Source organism: Lactuca saligna, chromosome 2 (genome assembly GCF_052625555.1).
Source record: "Lactuca saligna cultivar CGN05327 chromosome 2, ASM5262555v1, whole genome shotgun sequence".
Classification (NCBI taxonomy): Eukaryota; Viridiplantae; Streptophyta; class Magnoliopsida; order Asterales; family Asteraceae; genus Lactuca; species Lactuca saligna.
The window spans coordinates 139,474,938-139,502,912 of NC_136418.1; the positions used below are offsets into that span (position 1 = coordinate 139,474,938).

A 27,975-nucleotide genomic window follows, 5' to 3' on the forward strand; every position below is an offset into this window, starting at 1 on the left:
GGTTACGACCCAATGAGCGTTTACGATCGTGAACTGGTTCACGACCGTGAACCCATTTATGGCACATGTTCCCCATGTGTGTGTGTATATATATATATATATATATATGTGTGTGTGTGGGGGGGGGGGGATGAGGAGTGGTTGATGAACAGAAGAGAGTTCACGACCAAGAGAGAGAGAGAGAGAAAGGAGCTTAAGTGTGTGTAAGTGCGTGAATCTTGTGTAAGGTTACTTCATTCTAATCAATTCAAACAAGATTCATATTCTTCTTCTTCTTCTTCTTCTTCTTCTCTTGTATTTTGATCTGGCATCATCCGTTTGATTGGGATTCCGCACCATCAAGTGGATCTAATTGATACACAAGTAGATTTGGGACTCACACTTCTGAACAACATTTACCTCTTCTCAGAACATGTCAATATGGTCTTTCCAATACTATACTTCCAACTGTTCATAAGCAACCAATCCTTAGCAAGCCTCAGATTGTCCTTGACAATTGCTTAACCATTCTAGTCATATTTCCTTCTATTTCCTTTTTCCCTCTTAATGCCATAGGCAGAAAATTAAAACAGATTAATATTATAACATATGTAATCGATCCTATAACCAAAGCATATAAGACACGATTCATATTGTCTTACATAAAGGCATGATACTTTACGAGTCGCTCGCTATAATATTTCCACATATAGAATTTCTTTATGTTGAATCATTTCAGCATAACATTCACATATATCCTTGACTAAATTAAAATTTTCAATCTAAGTTTTTTTATTTGAAATGAAGTACGAGTATTTTCTCCCAATGACTTACTATAGCGAAACAATATCCAAACTTGTACATTTGCAAATTTGTAACCTTTGTTTCGTATAGATAGTATTACAACCTTGCAATACTTAGTATAATAGTTGCGCTCCCACTAGCTTAACAATTATACTTTTTCTAGCATAACAATTTTGCTTACTTTAGCACAATAATTATGCTCCCACTAGCCTTGACATGAACCCAGAAATTAGCTGGACTTTTGGAAATTAATACTTATTGATTTCCTTACCAAAGTTCAGATTTCTGATACTTGGTGCTTTGATAATTTTTTTCCAGACTTCTCAAGCTCATACACCTTTCAGATTAAATAACAGAAGTGTGTGTTTGAACCTTGCAGATACTTATAGTCAATAAGTCTCAAATTTTCAAACTAATTGTCATTTCTCACAATTCGAACTATAAATAGGGATGTCGTAATCATATTCAAATTCGGGAATGCAATTATCACAACTACTAACTCTAATCCTTTAAAATCTATTTAGTGAAAGCATTTCCTCATAATCATTTTCATGAAATGGAGAGAAACCTTTGCCACTTAGATTTTATGGTGTATGTGTTCCTAGCCATGTGAATTTGTCATTTCCAACCACTATCATAAGACAAGGTCTATCACAAAATCAAACTCATATGGACTGAACTTACTCAATCTTAATTTCTTGCCACTTGGCAACATAATGGCCTACCATATCTTCCAAGTTGTTCAGCAGATCACCCTTATTGATCAATGAACTTTCACTGATCCAGGTGCTTTGCCTTATGCAATCAATTGAGAACTCATAGAACTCACATGCATAGTCAACTTTAATTGGAATGAGCAAAGAAACAAGAATGTGTCAACATGATAGGTTACAAACCTCAAGTTGTGTGCTAGTGATAAACAATAGGTTTATTCTTGATTAGTTCTTGAAGCTTTTCAAGATCTGTAACACTCCCACTAACCTTTTGACATATAAGATTCTCTGCCCATAAATATTCCTTGACAAATAAATATACAAGAGTGTAGATTCTTATCAAGAATAACACTTCATATAATTGGTCTTAATTGGTCTTTGTTTTATCCAAAACATCAAAACTACAAATTTCAAATGTGCATAAGCAAGAACTTTTTCTTACCCCACATTTCATGATGTGTTCTAAACCTACTTAAGATATGTCCCTCAAGGCACAATCTTGGAGAATGACTCTAAGACTAGATTTTGGAATGAAGTATGATTCACCTTTTTTATTTAACTATTTCAACAATTCCTTATTCCTCTTCGTAGCCATAAAAGTACACTAAGGTGTCCTTAGATGATCAATTGTGATATGGTTGTCATAATCATTAAGATGATCATAAACACGATATTAAAGTATTCTCTTTTTCTTTCAAATTTGGGAAACTTTTATCTTTCTACCTAATTGATTCTTCTTATTCATTCTGCTATACATTTAAACTTTTCTAATGATTCATAACTATATTTAATATTGTAAGCATAATCATATTTACTGAGCTTTCAGTAAATCATGACGAATAGAATTTATCGTCCATTGTGGTGGATCTGATCAGTTCACATCAATGTGTACTAGATCCTTTCTTCTTTCACTTGACTTACATACTTATGTAAACAAGGAATTAGTCCTAATTTTCCCAAGTACTAAGATTTTCATACATCACATAATTCAAACCATATGATTCCAAGTTTCTATCTAATTGAAACTTGGGCAATGTGAATCTTTCCTTACTTAGAAAATTAAGACACTACCACAATTGATATATCTAAGCATCAAACCATTTTCAACATTACTATTAATGGAAACACATAGAAACAACAATCTTCACAAATTCCATTGCAAGGATACATAAAAGAAGATAAAATTATAATTTTCTTTTTTTATAAAATTTGTGGAAAAAACTTATCCTTACAATGCAAATACAAATGAGAACTATGTTTCTAAATATATTCCTAAGCAATCTATCATGACTCTAAGTAGCAGCTTCGAAATTCTGATCTTTGAACCATTCGATCGAAATCCATTTCTTCATATCAGAATTAGCCTTTACTTATTCTTTTAAGCTTCTTTTTTTTTCTTCGATCCTACAAAAAATCAAAATGAAATCTTTTCACATCATGTATTAAGAATCTACAAATAGGAACTTAATATAGTTAGATAGTGGACTTACCTGAAGTACAGTCACACATTTTGACTTTACCATCTCTTAGACTTCTCAGGTAGTTAGGGAAACTTCGCATCCAATGCCCCTTCTCTTGGCAATAGAAACATATGGACTCTTTGGGAATGGTACACGGGACAATCTCGGGATTATCCTTTCTCTTTACCATTTGGTGAAACAGTTTGACCTTGGCCAATCCCTTTCCATTGAGAAAAGAAAGCTTTTTTGGGCTTCCAATGTTGCCATTATCAATGTCCATGGAAGTTTGGGAAGTAGATATTTCAATCAAATTTTCTTTACCAGTGCGCCAAATCATTTCTGATTCAACAGCAATTAGCAAATAAGTAAGATCGATAAGGGTCATGTCATGTTCTCCCATATAGTAGTCCTTAATGAACCCGCTATATGACTTAGGAAAAAAGTGAAATACCAATTCAACAACTAACTTCCTCAAGACATTGACACCCAACATTCCTAGCCTGTCAATATGCAACTTCATCTCTAAGACGTGATCAAATACATACTTTCCATCTTCGTGTTTGCTTGCCAATAGGACTTGAGTGGCCTTGAACTTTTCAAGTCGACGAACATGTGGGTTAGGGAGAATAATTGGAGCAATTGGAGGAACTGAAGTATGATTTTTAGTTCATTGATCAAAACGTGGAACATCGTCTTCACGAGGAAAGCATTTTCCAAAAGATTCGGGAAGACCATAGTTGACAGAACTAGACATCTATAAGGGAAAAATTCAAGTTAGTTGATTTAATCCTTAATATAACACCCAAAATAGAATATCAGTGTTGCAGAAATCGGCCTTGGCGGCTGATTAATCAGGGATTCATCGCTTGGCGGTCTCGAACCGATTACGATAAGGGTGATTGGCGGAAATTGATCAAAATCGGTCAAACTCGGGCTTGACGGTCCTTAGCAGCCTTGGCGGTCCTTAGCGGTTATCGGCGGGAAATATTTAAAAAATTAAAAAAATAATAATTTTCAAATATTACAACAAAATTTTAAAATTTTAAATTTTTAAGCTTTTAAATTTTAAAATATTATAATAAAATTTTTAAATTTTCAAAATTTTTAAATTTAAAATTTCCAAATACTTAATTTTTTAGGAAATATTGATATTTCAAATAATTTTATTAATAAATTAGGGTCTCTGATTAATTGCCGATTAATCCACGCCGAGTCTGATTAATCGCTTATTATCAGTTGACCGCCGAACGATTTTTAGAACCTTGTGAAATATTAAGGGTGGCCAACACAATATTCTACAATTAGGAAAAGGGATGTCGTAATCCAATTACAAACTATTTATTGGTAGGTAAATAACGATTTACCAATTCCACCACGAAAACAAAATTATAAACAAATTAGGTTTTAAATGAAACTCCTAGATCTTTTGAGATCCATTGAACTTTTCAATGACATGTTTAATCTCGATTATGCCCATCAAGTTAGTGATTGGGATACCGAGGATCACAAACAATGTGTGAATAACCATGCAAATAAGCTTGGTACTCTCGAAGTCATTTATCAGCTAATCAATGTGTCGGTTAACCACACATGCTCCATTGATCTTTGAAAAACTACGAGATACCCATTGTTATCCTTTATTAGTCCACATTAGTGTGTCAGTTAACCACACACGCTCCACTAACTGACCAATAAGGTGCAATGTGCAATTTCATGGATTAGCATCAAATTCACATTTTTTCTGAGTAACTAAGATTGAGAATTTATAAAACCTTTAGTTACTTGGTATTTATAATAATAATACTTATAATAACAAGATCAAGCGAAGTATGTAACAACCCAGATTCAGAAGACCTAGAAAAGGAAATGAAATACCTCAAAACCAGAAGACGACTCGTCGAGTAGGTGGGTTGAATCGATGAGTAAAGGCATCAATTGGGTCGCGGGTTAAGTAACCTACTTGACGAACCAGAGGAATGACTCAGTGAGTTGGTATGGGTTTGGGAAACCCTAAATTCAAACTTGGTGCCCTATTTAAGCATCTCATTCCTATTCCACCAGACTCATTATCAGCCTCCACTATCCAGAGTATACACCTCGAAACCCTAGTGCCTCCCATGAGTTTGTAAGCTATTTTTGTAAGATCTTGAGTATTATTGAAGCTTAGAAGAACCAGAAGGATATTGGAGGTTCAAGAAGGAAGAAATAGATCGAGAAGATACACCCTATTTCCATAATTTTTGGGTAATCATGTCTTCATCTTGACTTATAGATTCTTAGATCTCTTTATGTCCACTTTATGAAAGTTTTGGTCCATGGAGGTTGATCTATAAGACAAGGATATCCCAAGTAAGGATCCTTTCAGATTTGGAGTCCCTAAGAGTGGTTAAGGCATAAAGGTGCAAACTTTATGCCCTTAGAAATCCCCATGCAAGCTTCAAGAGTTATTATGGCCTTTTGAAGCCTTAAAATCCATGTAAGGAAGAAAAGTATGAGACTTTACATATTCTTTTGGTATTTAAGATCTTGATCTCAGTCCTCCTGCTTTGGATTGGAGTAATAAGGGTTTTTGGACCATAGAGCTATGTCTTATGAGTTAGGGATTTGTCTAAACCCATTAAGAAGGATTAAAAGTGGGTAAAGTTGGAAACTTTACCCTCATGAGATCACTTCCAGCATGTAGACGAAGTTTGGGGTTTGGATCTGAAGTGTAGGGGCTTAATCTGTTAAGATGGCCCAATCAGACTGAGGGACTCGGTGGGTCCACAGAGGGAATAGACGAGTCGAAGTGTATTGTCCCGTTTCTGTTCAAGCTAGAACTCGATGAATCTGCGAGTTGACTCGATGAGATGATTTGATGAACCGCAAGTCTCTTAGCCAGGGAACTCAGAGAGTCAGGGGCTGACTCGGCGAGTGGGTTCGAGATTTCAGTGTTATGGGTGTTTGTACTCGACGAGTTGAATGAGTCCCTCGGCGAGTTAAGTCAACTTGGAGTGTTGACTTTGACCTTTGACGAAGTTTGACCTGGTTTGACTTTTGAGGGTATTGTGGTCTAAGTATTATTTTAGGTATTGGTAGTTCGTGGAGTCGAAGGTTCAGCAGTTCGGGATCTTCTAGCTAGCATCAAGGGGTTATTTGTAGGATTCTGTAGTCAGGTTTGTGAGGTGAGTTTTCCTCCAGTAGGAATGGGTCTAAGCCACCAAGGCCGTCCCGTTTAAGTAATAGTGTATGTTGGGGCAAGCCCAATGCCGGGGTCAGCCCGATGCAGTTTATATGTTTTCGGAATTTGGTTCGATGTCGGGGCGGTCCCGAGAAGTAGTTATGTATGCTTGACGTCTTTGTGATTCATGCATGTTTATGTGTTATGTGTTATATGTTCCGGACTCCAGTATGATCCCGGGCAAGCCTGATGCAATATATGTGTTTATGTTATATGTTATGTGTTCCGGGGTAAGCCTGATGTCGAGGCAAGCCCGATGTATGCTAGTCATTATGCCATGTATTATGTATTCAGTGCGAGCCTGATGTATGCTAGTTTATGTGTTATATGTTCTGGACTTCGGTCTGATTTCGGGGAAAGCCCGATAACGTTTACTTGATTATGTTACGGGTTTATAATATATGTATTATGTTGAGTATGTTCCAGGGTAAGCCTGATGTCGGGGTGAGCCCGATGCCCGATGCGGTCAGATGCCAGGGTGAGCCCGATGTTGGACAGGAGTCCGATGTCGGGTAAGCCGATGCCGAGATATGTCCCGATGCAAATGGGAAGAGTCGAAGAATTATGTTATTTATTATATGTGCTTTTTATGGTGTGACATCCCCATTTTTACGGCTAGAAAAGACCGATTTTGTTTATGCTTTATAAAAAAATCAGAGTATCTCTTTTAATAAAAAATGTTACGGAATTTGTTCCTAGAAAAACATGATAATAGCGTTATCAAAGAATTTCTAAAGAAATATATTTTTATTCACTTTTAAAACATTTGGGATGTCATCGTCAATACAGAAACATAAGCATAAACAGAACTTACATTCATTTACACTAGTGATCTACATCTCTTTTAAATCTCACACCAGATTTAAAAGAGGCGATAAGAAGCGAACGTACGCAGGGCGTACTTGGCCTCGGATGCAGGGTGTAGCGAAGGGCGACGTGTCGCAAATCCGAAGTGAGGCGTGATCAGCAAGCGACGGTCCAGATGCTGCCACGTCATCAACTTCACACCAGATTTGTGATTGTCTACTCCGACTTCTAAAAATCATAACTCTCGCATATGACCTCCGTTTTGACGTTATTTATATCCACGTGAAGGTGGGAACGTACTCTACAACTTTCATTTAGACTCCGTTGGCTAATTTTGACTTTATTTTAAAAGTTATATTATTAACAAGCCGGGACAGGATTGATCCGTTAAAAATTCATAACTTCTTCATCCGATTTTGCCCATCTTTTTGTCGTTATGCTATTCTTAACGAGATATTCGATTCTCGTTTAGGTCGTATCGGCTAAAAACCGCTCGATCTAATATTCGATTTTTCGGGCTGTACATTACTAATCCGAAACTTCGAAAAATCATAACTTCCTCATACGAAGTCAAATTTGGGTGTTCTTTTTATGGAAGCTCTCGGTTTTACGTATTCTACGACTTCCATTTAGATCGTTAAGGCTAAATCTCGCTCTATCGTAAATTCACTATTTACACTTTCCAGCATCGTGCCGGTTCCGTCGCGAAACTTCGACGGGTCACAACTTCTTCGTTATAACTCGGATTTTGGCGGTCTTTATATGTATGGAAACCCTGTAACATATAATAAAACTTGGTTAAGATTGTTTATTTTAAATAGTCTTTTGTCAAAAAGTCGTTTTCGACACTTATTGCCTCTATTTTGACGAGTCTGGGTCTACGGGAGTTACATATGGGATGTGGTAGTTTGGGGGAGCTCACTAAGCTTCGTGCTTCCAGTTTTCAGTTTTGGTTTCAGGTACTTCAGCTAGTAAAGGGAAGGACTCGAGCTGATGGCATGACACACACCACCGTTGATTAGCCTTGGAGTTTGTCTAATATTTGTTATGAGACTGTTATATGCTTATTAGATTTTATGAGTTTTCGAGATACATGTTTTATGGTTTTACACTATGGCAATGACATTTATATTTGATAAATGAGTTTGAAAACGAAATTTATAACTTGTATTTTTTGGATTTTTCAAGTTGGTATCAGAGCCTTGGTTCGAGGGATTCGGGCACACTTTTGGTGTGTCTGAACTCAAACTAAGGAATTGGTATGAAAATTTTCAAAAAAAAAATCAAATTTTATAAAAAGAGTTTTGAGAAAAAGATAAGAGTTTTAGAAAAGCAAAAAGAATTATTAGAAAGAAAAGAATTTTGACAAGAGAAAAGGGTGTGGTCCATGCAATCAGCCGAGCTCAAGTAAGTACTCCGAAATTACCCATACAAGTTTATGCAATGTTATGATTATCAGCTTTATTAGATGAACATGCTAGATTAGGACTAAGGATTTAGGAAGGATGCCTTATGCACCTGTCATATGTGATTCAGATTTGTGAGAACTGCATGCTAGTATAGAGTAGTTATGATGATAGCCTGAGTAGTATATGCTTGATTATGTGTACTCAGTGCCCGAATGTTGCTTGCTTTGTGCTTTTAGGAGTTCTAGTTGTCTTTCACTAACTAGTAAACGAATATGTTAAGTTAAATATTACAAGGACTAAATAGTTTCATAAGGTTAGGTCTAGCTCTATTTCACAGTTCTCGTTTGAGTCTAGCTGTTGTAGAGTAGGATCTCTCATTTGAAGAATTATCTAGTCTGAGTAATATGTAATAGTATTCACGAGCTGGTTAGGGGAAGAAGTCAGGGACTTCATATGCAACTGATGGTGGAGAGTGAGTTGGAGGTTACCCTAGGGAAAACCTAGGATGAGAGTAGTGCTGGGAGCAATAGTAGTAGTGAAAGGGACTTGGTGGAGTCGGGGCAATTCTCGAGGAAAGTACAGATATATGTGGAAGGTAGTATGGGCCCGTACTATTGAAAGCAGATGATCTGTACTTGAGTCGAGAAGGGATAAGATAAAACCGGGGAACTTGTAGTGAGTGTGTGATCCCTCAGTAGTGATGAGTATTTTGATGATAGTTATGTTATGACTCATGCAGTATGGTGATGCTACGGGGTAGGCCAATGGGCAGTTCAGGTGACAATGAGGGATCAGGAGCCGCGTAGCTCAGGGAGCAGATGAGAGAATTTATTTCAGCAAAGATTACATGCAGTATATTCGATCCGACTCCTCTTATCTTCAGTTCAGTCAAGGAAGGGATTTTGGAGCTTTTGGATAGCCGCCTCGAGGCCTTCCGAGCCGAGATTGCTGCGGGGAAGTTAGGGGATCCTCTAGGGCCCAGTGTTTATAGACATCTAGGATCCCTCGGTAGGGAGGGTCTCGTTATTAACTCTTGTCATCAGGAATCGAAGGTGGGTTACACACCTTGTCTCCAAGAGGGTTCACTACATGATTGGATCGCTATGGAGGTTTCGCAAGCTGTACGCGAGGAGTTACCCGACATTATTGAGCGTGTTACTTATAGGGTAACTACCAGGTTTCAAGGTCAGATAGCTACTATTCAAACGGTTGATGGGGTAGTCGGAGTAACTCAGGAGCAAGAGATTGGGTTAGATGTGCAGTTAGGAAAGAGGAAGCAGACTTCTAGTCAGGCTCAACTAGCGGAGCAGTCGGACACTGCCATAGCTGACATAAGAGACCAGAGTGGTCATGGAGGGTGTGTAAGGGATGAAGGGACACATGAGAATGTTCGCATCAGATCTTAGTGCGGCATGTGACGGTGGAAGGGTCACAATCGTCAGGAATGCACATTGGAGGTAGATTTGTGCCTTCGTTGTCATCTGCCTGGACATATCAGGGCAAGTTGCCCCCACGTAGTGTTTAAGGCAGTTTAGGCTTCATCACAGATACTTTAGCTGAAAGAGGGAGTTCAAGTTCCAACGCCCATGGTCCCGCAGGAAGTCAAGATCGAGCCAAAATAGATCGCTGGTATGTATTTCAATTCAACTTTTGTTTATGATTTTATTGTTATGGTACTGCATCAATGTTAGTAGGTGTATTTCAGAATATTATGTTTCATTCTCATGATTAAGTTATATGCTATCTGCATGCCATGATGTTAGAATATTAGTTCGAAGATGTTTCCCTTTAGAGTAGGATCTCAGGATGCAGTCATTGTAGCAAGTGTGAGAGGGGCTCGGGAAGTGTTCTGTTGGTCTTCAAGAATGGTTCAGATTCGGTATTGGTTAGTATTGGAGCACTAGCATTGGTGAGCCTTGGTTGTTGGCAGATCGATCATTATATGGAGAAAAGGATTTGGAATCCCTTTTAAGCTATGAGCTGTGGGGATCTAGTTGAATCGAAGTGAGGGAGTGCGATCCCGGTAGTCAGGAGCTGAGGAAGGATCGCAACTTGGATGCATTCGCATACTTGCTGAGAAGGGAAGCAGACGAGGTAGCCGTTTGGGGTAGAGCAGCGGGGAAGTCGGGAGTTTGAGAAACATTCCAACATGGATTTCATGTATTCACAGTAGTAGAGGACTAGTTTGGGAAACCAGCTTGATGTTTTTCTCGATAGCACGCAAGTTAATCAGGATGTTAGACTGTGGCGTGCTTATTATTGGATGTTTTTAGGCTAATAGCCAGTAGTTAGACAGTATGGGAAGGTGTTGTAAGACTATAGGATATCCGTAGCATTCATTAGCAGTTTAGCTAGAGGAGTGGGGGTGAGGGCCCGTATCTCCTAGTTAGCTGGATAGAGATTGAGGAAGGATAGTTTGTTGAGTTTCTGGATGGAGTTGGTCCTTCATAGCCCTAGAAAGGTGAGACATGTGGGGGAGGCCACTCCAAGATATAGTTTGGGTGATACCCATGGACGAGGTCCATGTGATTATAGCAGCGCAGGTGGGACCTGGTAGAGACCTTAGGGTCAAGATACAAGATCGAGGATTCTAGGATCTATAGAGCCATGAGTAGCAATGTGGATAAAGTAGTTTTAGTAGCTGAAGTCTACTACGAGAGTCTCTGGGAGCGACTAAGAGAGTGATCAGTGGTTTAATAATCGAGTGAAATCCAGTATTTCAGATAGTGGACAGATAAGTTAGGACATGGGAGGTTCCGTCCCTATGGAAGATAGATAGAGCAGTTTTAGATAGATGAAGTGTCTTTGGAAGTCGCTGGGAGTGACTGAGAGTTCGAGTTGGGTTTAATAACCGGTGGGAGTCCGGTAACCAAGAGGATGGTAGTTTAGTTGAGACCAGGGTGGCCCCGGATCATCCGGAAGGCGGATGAGAGGTAGCAGGATCTTCATACAGATGCAGTGATAAGAAATTTTTTGCACGAGGAGCATTTAGTTAACCTAGAAGTGCTACGCCACTCTCAGCAGGGTTAAATAATCTCAGAGTGAAAGGTTGGACTCTATTGCGCAACTCTCGTTGGAGTCTAACCGTTGCAGGGATGAGTCTTTTACTTGAAAGATTATCTGATCCATTCGTTGGCAGGGGTTTTCAGTGTCGGGATTCAGAAGGCAAGATTATTCAGTGGGTATCAGCAAATTGGCCAGCATTAGGAGTGACTGGAAATGTAGATTCAACAAAGGGTAGATCCTTCACAGAGAAAGGAAAGGTTGTTGTTTTTGGAAGAGCCGCCTTGGGAAGGCTAACGAACGCGTAGGGAAAGGTGTGAACCCCTAGGATGTTCGACATAAGTACTCGGGGAGTACCAAAAGGATTGTCAGTCAAGTAATATTCGTGTGCTCAGGATTATTAGTGATTAGAGTGCACTCGAGATTATTGTCTTCGATGATTAGTTTGGCCGAATGACCATACAGAAGGCCAAAGGAAGCAGCCCTCTGAGGATTGGACGCGCAGGCGAAGTACGTATCATATAGGTATGCGGTGAGAGGTTACAGAGTAGTAGAAGTGGAGAACTTCGAGGACGAAGTCTAGTTTAAGTGGGGAAGAGTTGTAACACCCCAGATTTAGAAGACCTAAAAAAGGAAAGGAAAGACCCAAAAACTAGAAGACAAATCGTCGAGTAGGTGGGTTGACTCGACGAGTAAAAGCGTGAATTGGGTAGCAGGTTAAGTGATCTACTTGACGAGTCAAAGGGCTGACTCGACGAGTTGGTATGGGTTTGGGAAACCCTAAATTCAGACTTGGTACCCTATTTAAGCATCTCATTCCTATTCCACCAGCCTCATTATCAGCCTCCACTATCGAAAGCATACACCTCGAAACCCTAGTGCCTCCCATCAGTTTGTAAGCCATTTTTGGAAGATCTTGAGTATTCTTGAAGCTTAAAAGAACAAGAAGGAGGTTGGAGGTTCAAGAAGGAAGAAGTAGATCCAGAAGATACACCATATTTCCATCATTTTCTGGTAATCTAGTCCTTATTTTGACTTATAGCTTTTTAGATCTCATTGTGTCCACTTGATGAGAGTTTTGGTCCATGGAGCTTGATTTATGGGACAAGGATGTCCCAAGCAAGGATCCTTTCATATCTGGAGTCCCTAAGAGTGATTAAGTCAAAAAGGTGCAAGCTTTATGCCCTTAGAAAGCCCCATGCAAGCTTCAAGAGTTATTATGGCCTTTTGGAGCCTTAAAATCCATGTAAGGAAGAAAAGTATGAGACTTTACATATTCTTTTGGTATTTAAGATCTTGATCTCAGTCCTCTTGCTTTGGATTGGAGTAATAAGGGTTTTTGGACAATAGAGTTATGTCTTATGAGCTAGGGTTTTGTCTAAACCCATTAAGAAGGGTTAGGAGTGGGTAAAGTTGCAAACTTTACCCTCATGAGATCACTTCCAGCATGTAGACGAAGTTTCGGGTTTGGATCTAAAGTGTGGGGACTTAATCTGTTAAGATGGCCCAATCAGACTGAGGGACTCGACGAGTCCACAGAGGGAATAGACGAGTCGAAGTGTATTGTCCCGTTTCTGTTCAAGCTAGAACTCGATAAGTCTACGAGTTGACTCGATGAGTTGATTTGATGAACCGCAAGTCTCTTAGCCAGGGAACTCAGAGAGACAGGGGCTGACTCGACGAGTGGGTTTAGGACTTCAGTGTTACGGGTGTTTGTACTCGACGAGTTGAACGAGTCACTCGGCAAGTTATATCAACTTGGAGTGTTGACTTTGACCTTTGATCAAGTTTGAACCGGTTTGACTTTGGAGGGTATTGTAGTCTAAGTATTATTTTAGGAATTGGTAGTTCGTGGAGTCGAAGGTTCAGCAGTTCGGGATCTTCCATCTAGCAGCAAGGGGTTATTTGTAGGATTCTGCAGTCAGTCTTGCGAGGTGAGTTTTCCTCCAGTAGGAATGGGTCTACGGCACCAAGGCCGGCCCGTTTAAGTAGTAGAGTATGTCCCCGATGTCGGGGTCATCCCTATGCAGTTTATATGTTTTTGGACTTCGGTCTGATGCCGGGGCGGTCCCGAGAAGTAGTTATGTATGCTTGATGTCTTTTTTATTCATGCATGTTTATGTTTTATGTGTTATATGTTTCGGACTCCAGTATGATGCCGGGCAAGCCCGATGCAATATATGTGTTTATGTTATATGTCATGTGCTCTGGGGTAAGCCTGATGCCGGGGCAAGCCCGATGTATGCTAGTCATTATGCCATGTATTATTTATTTAGGGCGAGCCCGATGTATGCTAGTTTATGTGTTATATTTTCTGGACTTCGATCTGATGTTGGGGCAAGCTCGATGCAGTTTACGTAATTATGTTACGTTTTTATAATATGTGTTATGTTGAGTATGTGCCGGGGTGAGCCCGATGCTCAATGCGATTGGATGTCGGGGTGAGCCCGATGTCGGACAGGAGTCCGATGTTAGGTAAGTCGATGCCGGGATATGTCCCGATGCAGTTGGGAAGAGTCCTAGAATTATGTTATTTGTTATATGTGCTTTGTATGGTATGTTGTAGTTTGGGGGAGCTCACTAAGCTTTATGCTTACAGTTTCAGTTTTTGTTTCAGGTACTTCAGCTTGTAAAGGGAAGGGCTCGAGCTGATGGCATGACACACAACATCGTTGATTATCTTGGGAGTTTCTATGATATTTGTTATGAGACTGTTATATGTTTATCATATTTTATGAGTTTTCAAGATACATGTTTTATGGTTTTACATTATGGAAATGATATTTGTGGTTAATATGAGTATGAAAACGAAAATTTTAACTTGTATTTTTTGGATGTTTCAAAGTATCTGAAGGGTTTCTGGTTTATGAAGAGAATCACCGGCCTAGAAAAACAATCTTTAACAGAAAAAGTCAAAACTAGACTTCGATTTAAACGAAGAGGGGAAAGGGAAACCATCCTTAGAACTAATATTCATCGTCCCATCTGAAATTGTCTGTAACAATCAACTCTCGAGGTATTAATTAATTAATTTTTCTTAATTTACGGTTGGGCCTAGGATAGATAAGAAGGACTTTTTGTTTAGACTTAAGATTTTGGGCCAAAGATTTGGGTTGCCCATAAGACATACGTTGGGTGTAGCCTGGGTGTACGTGGGGCGTAGTGGTAGGCATTGGATGCAGGCGACACACACACGTACGCACAGCATACCAGGAGTACGTGTAGCGTACGTGAGCAGATAGCAAACCCTAATTTTTAGGTTTTAAGTCGTATAAATACCCCATTATAACCTCCCCCTGGCTTCTTACCAGTCCCCTCATCCTCAGAAAACCCTTATTGCGACCCATACTCCATTGTTGTGTGTGTTTGACCCTTGTGAGCTCATTTTGGTGAAGGAAAGCTTTGAAGAATAAAAGAAGAGGTTGGAGGAGAAGCCTTTGAGTGACTTGAGCTCAAAGATCTGGATTAAACTCATCCTTTGGCATCTAAAAGAGGTATAAAGCTCTTAACTTTCTTTCTCAAAGCCTAGATCTAAGGTTTTGGAAGTTTTGGACCTCTTTAGGTCCAAAGTGTGGATCTTGATCATGCAACTTCGAATTTGATCCTAAGGTTGCCACCCTTGAGGCTCAATGAGTTCCTTTAGCTGTAAAGTTGCAAGCTTTGAGGCTATTATGAGGCCATGCATTAGATCAAACCATTTCTACAGAGTTAGTTGTCAGTATTTCATGATTGGGCTCATTTAGTGGGTTGCAAACCACCAAGTGATTGAATTTATGGATTATAATGATGAAAGGGACTTGGATCTGCAGTTGTAGCTTCTGAGACTAAGTATTAAGTGCTTAATGTGGAAATGAGCTTAACAGGGTACTACGCTGGGCATACCAGCCAGTACGCGCAGCGTACAAGCTGTGCGGCAAGTATGCACTGCGTACAGATGAGTACGCCCCGCGTACTCATCAAATTTTGGCTTTTGCATTTTGGGCCTCGGTTTGGGCCAATCATTAGACTTGTTAGCGATTAGGCCTCAGTAAGTCCATCGGAAGTCAGAATATGGACCAAGGGCATGTTTAGGCCTAGGTAGGGCCCATATGAGGAGTTAGGCCCAATTTAGAAAATTAGGACATTAGTGGGCCTTTAGTGGGTCATTGGTGGACTTAGGAGGATTAGTTGGATTTGGACCTTGGAAGAGAGAGTCCAAAGTTAGAGCAATGGTAATTTGGTCAATTTACCCTTAGTAGTATCCTTAGTGTTCTCACTATGTATTGTTATATAGAGTCGGCCCGGGAGACGTGGGAGCATCAAGCGGAGATTACCTCACTCGAGTTTTCAGCAGCCAAATTGAGAGGTGAGTTTACCTCCAGTAGGAACGGGTCTAAGGCACTAATGCCGGTCCATTTAAGTAGTAGAGTATGTCGAGGTTACCCCGATATAGTTTATATGTTTCAGGACGTTGGTCCGATGCCAGGGCGGTCCCGAGAAGTAGTTGTGTATGCTTGATGTCTTTGTGATTCATGCATATTTTTCTGTTATGTGTATGTGTTCCGGACTTTGGCCCGATGTCGGGGCAAGCCCGATGCAGATTATGTGATTATGTTATGTGTTATGATATATGTTTTGTTGTGTATGTGTTGGGGTAAGCCCGATACCGGGGTGAGCCCAATGCACGATGCGGTCGGATGCCGAGGTGAGCCCGATGTCGGACAGGAGTCCGATGCTGGGTAAGCCGATGCCGGGATTCGTCCCGTTGCAGTGGGAGTAGTCCCAGAGTTATGTTGTTTGTTATATGTATTTTTATGGTATGTGGTAGTTTGGGGGAGCTCACTAAGCTTTGTGCTTACAGTTTCAGTTTTGGTTTCAGGTACTTCAGCGAATAAAGGGAAGGGCTCGAGCTGATGGCATTACATACACCACTGATGATCAGCCTGGGAGTTTACTCTGATTTTCATTATGAAATTGTTATTTGTTATCAGATTTTTTGAGTTTTAAGATACTTGTTTTACGGTTTTATTTTATGGCAATGATATTTATGTTTGATAAACGATTTTAAAAACAAAATTTTTGGCTCGTATTTTTGGGATGTTTCATTGCCTCATCTTTTCCGAGTGGAATTTTTATAAGTTATGAAATACAGATCTTACCTTTGTTTTGCATTTTATAGTTCGAGAACATGGTTTCATTTTGAATGAGAGGCTCATATCTGTAAATTTGGAATCGGAGAAATGGGATCAAACACCCCCATGGCTACATTATTATTGGTGTTGCCCCGCCAAGTTACGAACCGAGTTTCACCCAACGCCGAAGCTCAAGCTCAAAAAAGTTGGATCCAGAACAGTATCATCACCGCCTCAAGAAACAAGTACCAAAAAGCAACACGGACATCATTATCCAGACACCCATCTACAATTTAATAAAGGAATGACAGTTAATCTTCTTTTTCTAAGTTCATTCCTCAAGGACTATGATTATTAGCGAATAATAAGGGATAAAATTATGAGCTCTACATGATCTGATATTGGATTGCGTATTGGAAAGAGAGGGGCAACTACCCTTTTAAAACCTCATGTCTCTCTCGTGGGATGGTTTTTTGGTGGGGATGAAGGTTTGTTTGGATATTGGATGTGGATTAACACGATTTTGAAGATGGAACATATATGCAATCTTTTTTTTTTTGTAAGTATAGGCTCTACTGATTTACACCAGATCATTTTTTTTATTTATAAATCTAGATTTGGGTGTAGATGTGGGTGAGTTCACCAAAAAAGATGAAATGATTGGTGGGGAGAGAGAGAGAGAGAGAGAGAGAGAGAGAGAGAGAGAGAGAGAGAGAGAGAGAGAGAGAGAGAGGCCTCCTTTGCATATTATTATTATTTTTTCATTTTCTTTAAATAAGAGAAAACATAAAAAATGGTCACTATGGTAATGAAATAAAGAAAATGCCCTTCAGTTAACATACGAAACTTAACGGAGTTAGCAGTAAGGACCAATCATCATAAGTTTTGAAAACACAGGGATCATCTATGATGGTTTTAAACCACAAGAACTAAACTTCAGATATGGGGAAACCACAAGGACCATTTATAATGTTTTTTTCTAATTGATTTTCCAAAACAAATAAAAAAATAAAATAAATGCAAACTTAGAACCATTTTGTCTATGTTTTTCATTTTATATTAATAACGTTCTCTCTTTCAATGACACCACACCAAGAACGGAAATTTGGCAAATTTGTAGGATGATCTATCTCCCCCTTCGCTTCCCTTCCAAAATTTTCTTCAACAACATCTGCAAATCATTTCCCCTTCGCTTCTTCATATTTTCCGTAAGAAAAAAAAAGGTAAATAGAAGCTTCAATCTAGCAATCATGGAAGATACAACGGAGATATTATGCCCTGAAAACGATACGATGAACCCAGCCTTGACGATGACCACACAGGTCTCCGCTATTCTTGTTCTCTCTCATGTTTTTCAGATTTTCCTCAAACCCTTGGGCCAACCTGCCCCACTTGCTCAGATCCTCGTAAGTATGTCACATCCTCCATCTCACATCCTTCGTCTGTCAAATTGCATCTTTTGTTTCTAATTTTTTTTATCATTAATTTGTTCCATTTCCAATTGCAAAAGGGAAAGCATGAATTCATGTATGCTGATTGTATTTACAAATTTTTTGTTGGTACCACAGGCGGGATTCGTGCTAGGTCCATCAGGTTTATCGAGATCACCAACAATCCATGTCTTCTTCTTCCAGAATTTCGCTGTTGATTTCTACGAAAGCATGGCATTATACTGTAGAATTAGCATCATGTTTCTCATGGGCCTCGAAATGGATATTCCTTATCTAATGCGAAACATACGTCCAGCAAGCATCATCGCCTGTGGTGGTTGCTTAATGTGTTCAATATTTGCAGCAGCCATCTCCTTCTTCGTGTATGAAGAAACAGGATCCCGTGGATCACGTTTCACTTTAGCTCTAGTCATCACTGTGATCTTAGCCAACACAGCGTCCCCCATTGTTTTCCGATTAGCAGCTGATTTGAAGTTTGCAACATCTGATATTGGCAGACTCGCTATATCTTCTTCCTTAATCGGTGACATGTACGCTGTGTTTATTTTGGTTATAATCTCCGGTGAGAAACATAAACGAACAGTTAACGGATGGGCATTAATGGCGTTTTGTTCACTGTTACTTCTTGTGGGTATTATCATTTTCACCACACATTTAGTTAACTGGTTGAATCGTAGAAACAGGAACCATAAAAACCTTCAAGCTGTTGAAGTAATGTTGATTTGTTCAGTCGTTCTTGTTGCAGCCATGACTTTTGAAACTATGGGATTTAGCAGCTTAATTGCTTGTTTCCTCATGGGATCAATGTTCCCAAGGGGTGGGAAATCAGCAAGAACATTGTTGGCAATTCTTACATATACAGTTCATAACTTTATATTCCCGATTTACTTTGGGTACACTGGGTTTAAAGCAGATACAAGTTATTTAAATGAACTGAAAAGAGTCGCGATTGTTCTTATGGTTATCTTGTTGAGTATTGGTGGAAAGATCTTTGGTACTCTTGTTGCATGTAAGTACTTGAAGACGCCATTAAACGAAGGAGTCCTTCTTGCTGTTTTGATGAACATGAAAGGGCATGTGGATATTTTGACCTTGACAACAGCTATGCAAAATAAAGTAAGTCCTTCTTCCTTCATTATCGTGATGTAGTACTCCTGTTTAGCAACCTAATTTTCCCTTTTTGTGTTAAAACAGGTGTTGACAAGTTCGATATTTTACAACTTAATGGTTTCAGCAGTGGTAATTAGTTCCATAATCTCAGCAGCCTTAATCGGCTTCTTAGTAAGAAGAGAAAGCGACACAATTGGCATCAAACACATACCAATGGAATATCATAGACCCGATAAAGAACTAAAACTCCTCGCATGTGTTCACAGTCGTCACCCTGTAAACACCATGGTACGCCTCATCGTATCCCTAAGAGGATCCGACAATGTTCCAATTTCCCCCTACTTAATGCACTTAATCGAGCTTCCAGAAAAGATTAAAAAAACTTCAGCATCATACGAACAGTTACAAGATGATGAATCCAGTGATGATGAAGAGTACAACTATAGTAAAAACGACATTGTGGAAATAAACGAAGCTGTTGACATCTTCATTGAAGAAACAAATATGATGATTCATCAAGTCCAAACAGTCTCGCCTTTTATGAGTATGTATGAAGATGTTTGTGATTTCGCTGATGATATTAGGGCTTCGTTTATTGTTCTTCCGTTTCATAAACATCAAAGAATCGATGGGAAATTTGAGAAAGATAAGGATGGAATTCGAACTACGAATCAGAAAGTATTGAGAAATGCTCAATGTTCGGTTGCGATTCTGGTGGATAGGGGGCATACGATTACAGGGACACAAGTTGCAGGGTCTGAATCGTTACAACAGATTGCGACTTTGTTTTTTGGTGGGCCCGATGATCGGGAGGCGTTGGGGTTTAGTAAACGGCTTAGTACACATCATCATACGAGTCTTACGATTGTTAGGTTTTTGCCGACATCTGCTAAAGATCCTAATGTTGGAATTGATGTTTCCCAGAAAGAAGATAATGTTTTGGTGGCGATTGATAATGAATCAGAGGTTGAGGAGGCGGATAGTTCTGCTTTAGCCAATTTTTATCATAGGTATGATATGATAAAATTAGGACTATTAACATTATTTTTTGGAAAGAAACTATCCACAGTCTTTAAATAATCATCAAAAGCATATTATTACATTAAATGAACTATCTTTTTATGCTTTCCACCTGTTATACCAGGTCTAAAAGTAGCAACATATCGATTTTTATATTTACACTTTTAGCCTAAGCTCTAAATCTTGTTATATATTTCGTCAAAACTTCAAATTTTATCTTGAATTTTGGTCCAACCTTGTTTTTTATTTACACTTTTCAGGTATGTAACATCTGGGAAAGTGAGATTTGTTGAGAAGTATGTGGAAAATGGGGTACAAACAGGGATGATATTGAGGGACATGGCGGAGACATACTCGATGTTTGTGGTGGGGAAAGGTGGGAGAGGTGACTCGCTTTTAACTACGGGGATTAGTGATTGGGAAGAATGTCCGGAGCTTGGTGTAGTTGGTGATTTTTTGGCTTCTAGTGAATTTGATATCAGTGGTTCAGTTTTAGTTGTTCAACAACATAGATGAATCTTGTAACATGTGAAGATAAATTATTGAGAATGTCCTCAAAGTAAGGAATGAACATGAACTAGTAGATTCTCATAAGTTAAACCATAGAAGCTTTGCGATAGTGGTTGGGTTTTGTGAGGTTGAAGGAGAATCTTTTGGCAGTTGGTAAGGAAAGGAAAGGAATTGGTAGATGGGTTTGTATAGTTGTATGTAGATGCACATTTTCTTTTCCTTATCGTGCTACAAACAGTGAAGCCACGAAACAACTTTAGTTTGAATGTAGGAAATGGAAATGAGAGATTGAATTTATCCATTTTTCTTCTTAAATAATGGTTTTAGATGAACCATGTGTTGCAGATCTATAGCTTCTCTAATATGTTTTTAGAAACTAGTAGTGAGGTCTTATGTTTGGGATATGCTTTTAGGAGTCAAAGTTAGATGTTCATTTATAACAAAATGATGAAAGTTAAATAAAACAGGTTTAATCATTAAAATGACAAAAATGGAAAGTGTTATAATATCAAACAATCACATTTTGAAATTTTATCAAAGAACAAACATTAATTTTTTAAAATTATTATTTTTTGTCAATACGCTTTACGAAGAGTCCCTATAGGAATTATAAAACAAAACCAAATTCTCTCCAAGAAATTTAATTTCGTAAAAAAAACATTTCACAATCTTTTTAAGCTTTTGTAGTAGCATCTCTTCATTTGGTGATTAAAGATGAGGAAAATCTACATAAAAATACTTACATTTTGGCTCTATTGATAAAAAAAAAAGTTTTTTTTTTTTTTTTCATTGGAACCGGTTATTATTTGCAATTGAGGTTTATTTCCAAGTAACCACATACAATAGTATGTATCGATGGTTAAATTATAAGAAAAATATCAAGGGTGGCTTATTCAAGTCATAAACTTTGTAACGCGTTCATATCAAAATTAAGCATCAAATAGGATTTGTGCTTATTTAGTCACTAAACTTTGTTTAAGTTGTAAAAAGTCATTGAACTTGTTATTTATTTATTCAAAGTTTTTACTAAAACCTGATGTCATTGGTCATAAGGACCCCTGAATAAAAAAAAAATGGTTTAATAACCTTTCACGACTTAAACAAAGTTTAGTGATTATATGAACACAAATTCAATAGTTTAGTATCTAATTTCGACATTAACCCTTTTTTCTTTGTTTGACTAGTTTTAGTTTTTTTTTTAATACATTGCAGATCACGTTGATCATCAAGAATCACATTAGTTTAACGTGTATACATTACATTGGCATATCTAATTAAAAAAAAAAATTAACAGTCTAATAGTAGAGATGTACGGTTAAAGTTTAATAAAAATGTGATGGAGTGTGAAGAATGGATTAATTCTTGTATGTTTATTAAGCTTGAGGTGATGATGAATCATGAATACTAATTTTAGAAGTGTGGTTAGTTAAAAGTTAGACTTCCATGCCGATTGGGTGGTCTAAATGCAACATACTTTCATATATTGATGTAGATATAATTTTTGAGGTTCACTATAATTAAATTCTTATTTATTAGTAGAAAGTTGTATCTTTTTTTTACAGGATTTGTGAATTATGTTTAAATTAGAAGTAAAATAGTTATAAAGATGATCATATTTCTATATTTTATAATTTATATATTTAAAAAGGACTTTGAATCTTGTATATGTATTGTTACCGAATTGTTGTCACGGATCACTCTTAATTAAAAATAACAAGTCCAAGTGACATTTCACAACTTAAACAAAATTTAGCGACTAAATTGACACAAATTCAATACTTAGTGTCTATTAATTTCGACCTTAAACATTGTGAAATAACCATGAATTTTGTTACAACTTATTATCGCAATGCACTGAAGAGATATTTCATAAAATTGTTAAGGTCGAATTAGCAATAATAAGTTTTTTTAGTTAACCAATCAGATTATTTTCAACTTGGTGCTTTTTTGAAATGCCAAAAGAAGACAATATTATCAAATAAAACTACTATTTTTTTTGTTGTTAGACTGTTCCAAAAATCGTGATTAAGCCCCTATGGACTACTGCTATACTTCTATCAACTCGTTAGCATGCACCACATGATAATGGATTAATAGCCTGAGTTCGAAGTATACTCTTTTTAAGGTGTTTGGATGTGTTTATAAGATCATTATTGTAACTTTTCAAATTAGATAGTCAGCAAAGCGATTAAAGTTGACGAAAAATGTGTAGTTTTACCTTAATTAACTAACAGTTTTGTTGCAACTTTTCCGCAACTTCTTCGTATGCACCTGTGGCTCTGTTTTGAGCACTACATATATTACCAAGTTTATTTTTCTGCAAATTAAAGAACCATTCTCCAAAATAATAGTTATAAGAACTACATAAACTTATGTCTTAAAAAGTTGTAAATTACTTGCATTGTGTATCAAGTTTATTGTTTAGGTAGAAAACACTACAATTAATAATCAGCCAAAAATCAAGCTGTTCAAGCCAGGACCAATCCGACCTTCCGCAAGTTCAAGTCCAAAACCAAACGTAATATACCCCAAATCCCATGATATTACAAATAAAAATAAAAATAATAATAATAAAACGAGAATCACATTTTTCATGTTGGTCATAAACTAGGATGACGATCATAGTAATTGATGTAAGCCAAGGTTTATACTTTCATTAATCTCAACTTTTCCTCTTGTACATTCTAGATCCAAAAGGCCTCATCTCCTACAAGTACTTGCCCTCTTCTCTCACAAACTAACCAAATCAACATGGCTAAGAAACCATTAACAATTCAAAAAACAGTGCTACTCACTATATGCCTAGTCCTTTTTAGCGTGTCAACAATAGCCTCAAACAAGGCAGCTACTAAACCCATGCAGCCCGTTTTCATATTTGGTGATTCAACAGTGGATGTTGGCACAAACAACCACCTCAAAAACTGCACCGCAAGAGCCAATCACCCATATTATGGGATCGATTATCTACAGTCGAAACCAACCGGAAGGTTTAGCAATGGACAAAACGCTGCTGACACTATCGGTATATAATCAATTTCTATATATAGTACAAACTAGTGTTACATCAGTTGGAGGTGAGAACAAAGCATTCCTTATAAGGGTGTTGATATCTTTCTTAACAAAAAGTGTTTAAAAGTTGTGATAACAACAAATCCCATGAGAAATCGGGCACACCCAATAATATTGTTGGTGTGCTCTACAATTTACCCCCCACAATGGGCCTTGGAAGAGGTTTGGTGTGGGCCGTGTAGAGGATATTTTTCACATTTTCTTTTAGAAATTATTAATATGCAAATTCAAGATAATTATTACTTGAATGTGCAGTGACACTTTTGGGTGGCTACAAACATAGTCCGCCTCCATTTCTTGCACTCCTTAAGAATAGTTCCAGCTTCACGGGAAAAATTCTTCATGGGGTGAACTTTGCTTCGGGAGGTTGTGGCCTTGATAAAGAAACGGGGAAAGATCCTTATGTAAGTCTTTCCTCTATTAATAGGGAATACAACTAATTAGAGAGTTCTTAAGAAAATTGCAATTTTTACCCTATTAACATTGATCGATCTTATTCTAATGCATACCAAACATAATACAAGGTGACTTGTTCTATCATATACTGTCTTTACTACTATTTGATGTCCATGACAAAAGTACGAGGCTAATACAGGGGGTAGTTGTATCTTTGGAAGAGCAAATCCAACAATTTGCAACTGTTAAAGGAAACATTACCGCAATACTAGGTGAGTCAAATGGTCAACTTTTGCTTCAAGGTTCAATGTACATCATGAGTATTGGAAGTAACGACATCATGTCCTACATATTCACTCATCCTGTAACTCCCGAGCTTTTCATCGCCAACCTTACAGCGACATATGCCATGCATCTAAAGGTTCCATGATATTTGTCAATACCATCTCCAGATTTTAATTTTAAACTTTTTACTCATGTTATATTATTTCATTTTTAAAATTACAGAACTTATATAGCCTAGGGGCAAGAAAGTTTGGAGTAATAAGTGTTCCACCAATTGGATGTTGTCCAATTGCCCGTTCATTCTCTCCCGTTCGTGATTGTGCAAAGGAGCCTAACGACTTGGCTATTGCGTTCTATACACCACTTGAATCCCTTTTGAAAAACTTGAGCTCTACACTTGAAGGATTCAAGTATTCGCTTGGGAATGCATACAATATGACTATGAATATCATTGAAAACCCAATTGGTAAGCATAACTTAGTCTTTGGTGTGCACTAATCGAAAATGGAATAGAATGGAGCAGTAGGGTGGAATGAAAATATTATGTTTGTTTGTCGTATAGAAATATAATGGTAATGTGATTACTTGGTTGATCTTCATTTTAAATGAAGGGGAGGTGTGTTTTGATTCATTCCTATATATATATATATATATATATATATATATATATATATATATATATATATATATACATGCGAAAATATAAATATCCTGCGAAAACGCGAAAACAGCTTTTATCTTATGAAAATTAGATACATGTACTATAAAAAAATAATTTTATTAGCAATAAATTAAAGATAGTAAGTTTACATTAGATGGTGTTATGATAATATAGATTTAAAGACGATTTTTATAATTATATTTTTTTTCACGTCCTTAATCATTTTTAAATTCATGTTTTCATAATAAAAATGTTAAAAATCATACTTTGCTAATATAAAATAGTCTATCATCTATCATCGATTATCATCATGTATTTCAAAGTTTGGATGAATTATTTTCCAAAATATAATGTTGAGGTGACATAATATCATATGGTTTTCTTGTTTTCACGTTTTCGCAAATTATTTGCATTTTCGCATGAACCCTCCCCTATATATATATATATATATATATATATATATATATATATATATATATATATATATATATATATATATATATATATATATATATATATATATATATATATATTCCAAACTTTTATTTCAAAAAATAAAATAAAAAATCATTATCCATGCTTAATTTTCTAACATCATGTGTGTATAATATTACTCATACAAATATATCATGTGTGTATAATATCATGTTTAATATTTTAATAAAATATTATACATGATAAATTTTTATAATATTCTACACACATAATGTTAAAATATTATATATGGATGAAGATTTTATTATTATTATTTTTAGATTTTTTAAGCAAAAGGTTTTAAAAAAATATTAATTTTTTTCCTTTATTTAATTCTTTTTCAGTTTTTATTTTATTTTTTTGGCATCCTTTGACCACAAGTGAGTCTTATTATTGTCTCACATGAACTTTTATATATATATATATATATATATATATATATATATATATATATATATATATATATATATATATATATATATATATATATAATCTTAAATAACAATAATATATATAGAAAATTTCAAGGCTTCTATTAAATTATTTTTTCTTATATTTCTATTGTAGATATGTTTTAAAATTTCATAGTATTTTTTTTAATTTTGTAAACAATTTTCAAAGTGATAAATATACTCTTTTACTATTTAAAGAACAAATAATATATCAAACGAGCATAAGATATAAGATTTGTTTATATGCAATTTATTTAGATTTATATTTTTCTTTGATTACATTTTACTTTCATAAAATAAGATTAATTTCTTTAATTTATCAATTTTTTTTTTCTAAAAGTGTGCATAACAAACAAAATATTTTAATAGTTTATTCCAATCCTTCAGGCCTATGATCTATTCAATTACCTATTCAATTACTTTACTCGTTTCATTACATCGTCCATTCCTTTCCATTGTGATTCCACTTCATCTTACCAACTAGAGCCTAAGTTTTGTTCATTTATTATCATTTTGATTTCACTCCATCATACCAACAACTAGTCCCTATGTTTTTATTTGCATGCAAATGCTTACATTTTTTGGGTTCTAAAGTAGCTTGTTTTATAGGGTTTAAAGATGTTAAAACAGCATGTTGTGGGAATCACACACAAAAAGGAATAAGTGACTGCAAAAAAGGAGGCTACCTTTGTCCAAATAGGGATGAACACTTGTTCTGGGATGCATATCACCCTTCTCAGGCGGCTGTCAAACTAGCGGCTCGTGAGTTGGTCTTTGGTGAAGATCCGGAATTTGTGACTCCAATAAATTTTAGCACTTTGAGAAAGGCTTGATCTTTAGAAATATGACCAAAAGAGATGAAAAGATCATTAATTTGTATCATCTGTCACATCTTGTATTCAAAGTATGGTTCATGAATAAAATTCAATAGATTTAAGTTATAATGTTTTTTTGTATTTGCAAATGGATTTGATTGAGGCTATGACCTCATATAGGAAATCATGGAAGCTTAACATTATAAAATTTGAATGAAATTTTTTTCCTTTTTTATTGATAAAAACGTAAATACATCATGTTATATATAGCCAAGAATATTACTAGAAAAAGGAAAGACATAAGACTCCTAATTTGTTGCTAAATACATTACATATGGAGCAAGAATACTTGTAAATAAGAAAACTAAAAGAAGAAGAAATCAGAAGTATCTCAACACTTCATCTCAAGTTGGAATGTGAAGATCACGAACACCCAACTTGTTACACATAGATTTAAAACGATCATCTCCTAATGCCTTCGTAAATATATATGCAGATTGAAACTTGGACCGAATAGGACAGGGTATCACATCAACATTGTTTACATTTTCCCGAACAAAATAACAATCCACATCAATATTTTTTTTTCATGATAGAGCATATTGACAACTATGTGTCTACCTGTCTCATTATCACAAACCAAAAGATTCCCACTTAGTTGTATTGCATCTTCACTTTGTAAAAGCCATCGAATCCATAGAACTTCACAAACAATATAAGCCATCACCCTGTATTTTGCTTTAACAAATGATCTTGCCACTACACTTTATTTTTTAGTATGTCAAGATATTGAAGCCCCACCTAAGCTAATGAAGTAACCAATACATGATCTTCTGGTGGAAGGACGAGTTAACCATATGACATCAATATAAGCAACTAATTCAAGATCTCTTGTAGCTAGCAAAAATAATCCTTGACTTGGCATGGATTTAAGATAACACGTGGCTCAAAAAAGGCATCTTAACCAGCTATCATCATAATAAGCAGCTACATTTGACTTTAGTGATGGCAAGCTTCTCTTGGTTCACAATTTCTTCTTTTTTTCTTATTTCTTTGGTGCTTCTTCCAAAATTATTTCTTCTTCTTCTTCATCTTCGAACAACTTTGGACCATCATACTTTTTTCCACTCGTCGGGCTGATTGCACAAACATTATATTTCAGGTATTTTCGGTTTGAGCAGGTAGTTTACCTTGAGATTCTAACTTACTAATTGAAGTAGCAAGCT

General features: G+C 36.7%; 2 protein-coding genes across 2 annotated transcripts; both read left to right on the forward strand.

Annotated features, from left to right (window-relative positions):
• Window positions 1-17,591: 17,591 nt before the first annotated feature.
• Window positions 17,592-20,878, forward strand: LOC145029134 (cation/H(+) antiporter 1-like). The gene is made up of 4 exons (XM_078977748.1): window positions 17,592-17,912; window positions 18,075-19,073; window positions 19,152-20,077; window positions 20,348-20,878. Exons 1-4 carry the CDS (start codon window positions 17,628-17,630, stop codon window positions 20,601-20,603), a joined length of 2,466 nt encoding a protein of 821 aa, XP_078833874.1. The 5' UTR covers window positions 17,592-17,627; the 3' UTR covers window positions 20,604-20,878.
• A 2,470-nt stretch (window positions 20,879-23,348) lies between these two features.
• LOC145030161 (GDSL esterase/lipase At4g16230-like) lies at window positions 23,349-26,818 on the forward strand. Its single transcript, XM_078978571.1, has 5 exons — window positions 23,349-23,619; window positions 23,922-24,070; window positions 24,262-24,483; window positions 24,570-24,813; window positions 26,544-26,818. Exons 1-5 carry the CDS (start codon window positions 23,349-23,351, stop codon window positions 26,765-26,767), a joined length of 1,110 nt encoding a protein of 369 aa, XP_078834697.1. The 3' UTR covers window positions 26,768-26,818.
• The last annotated feature ends 1,157 nt before the right edge of the window (window positions 26,819-27,975 follow it).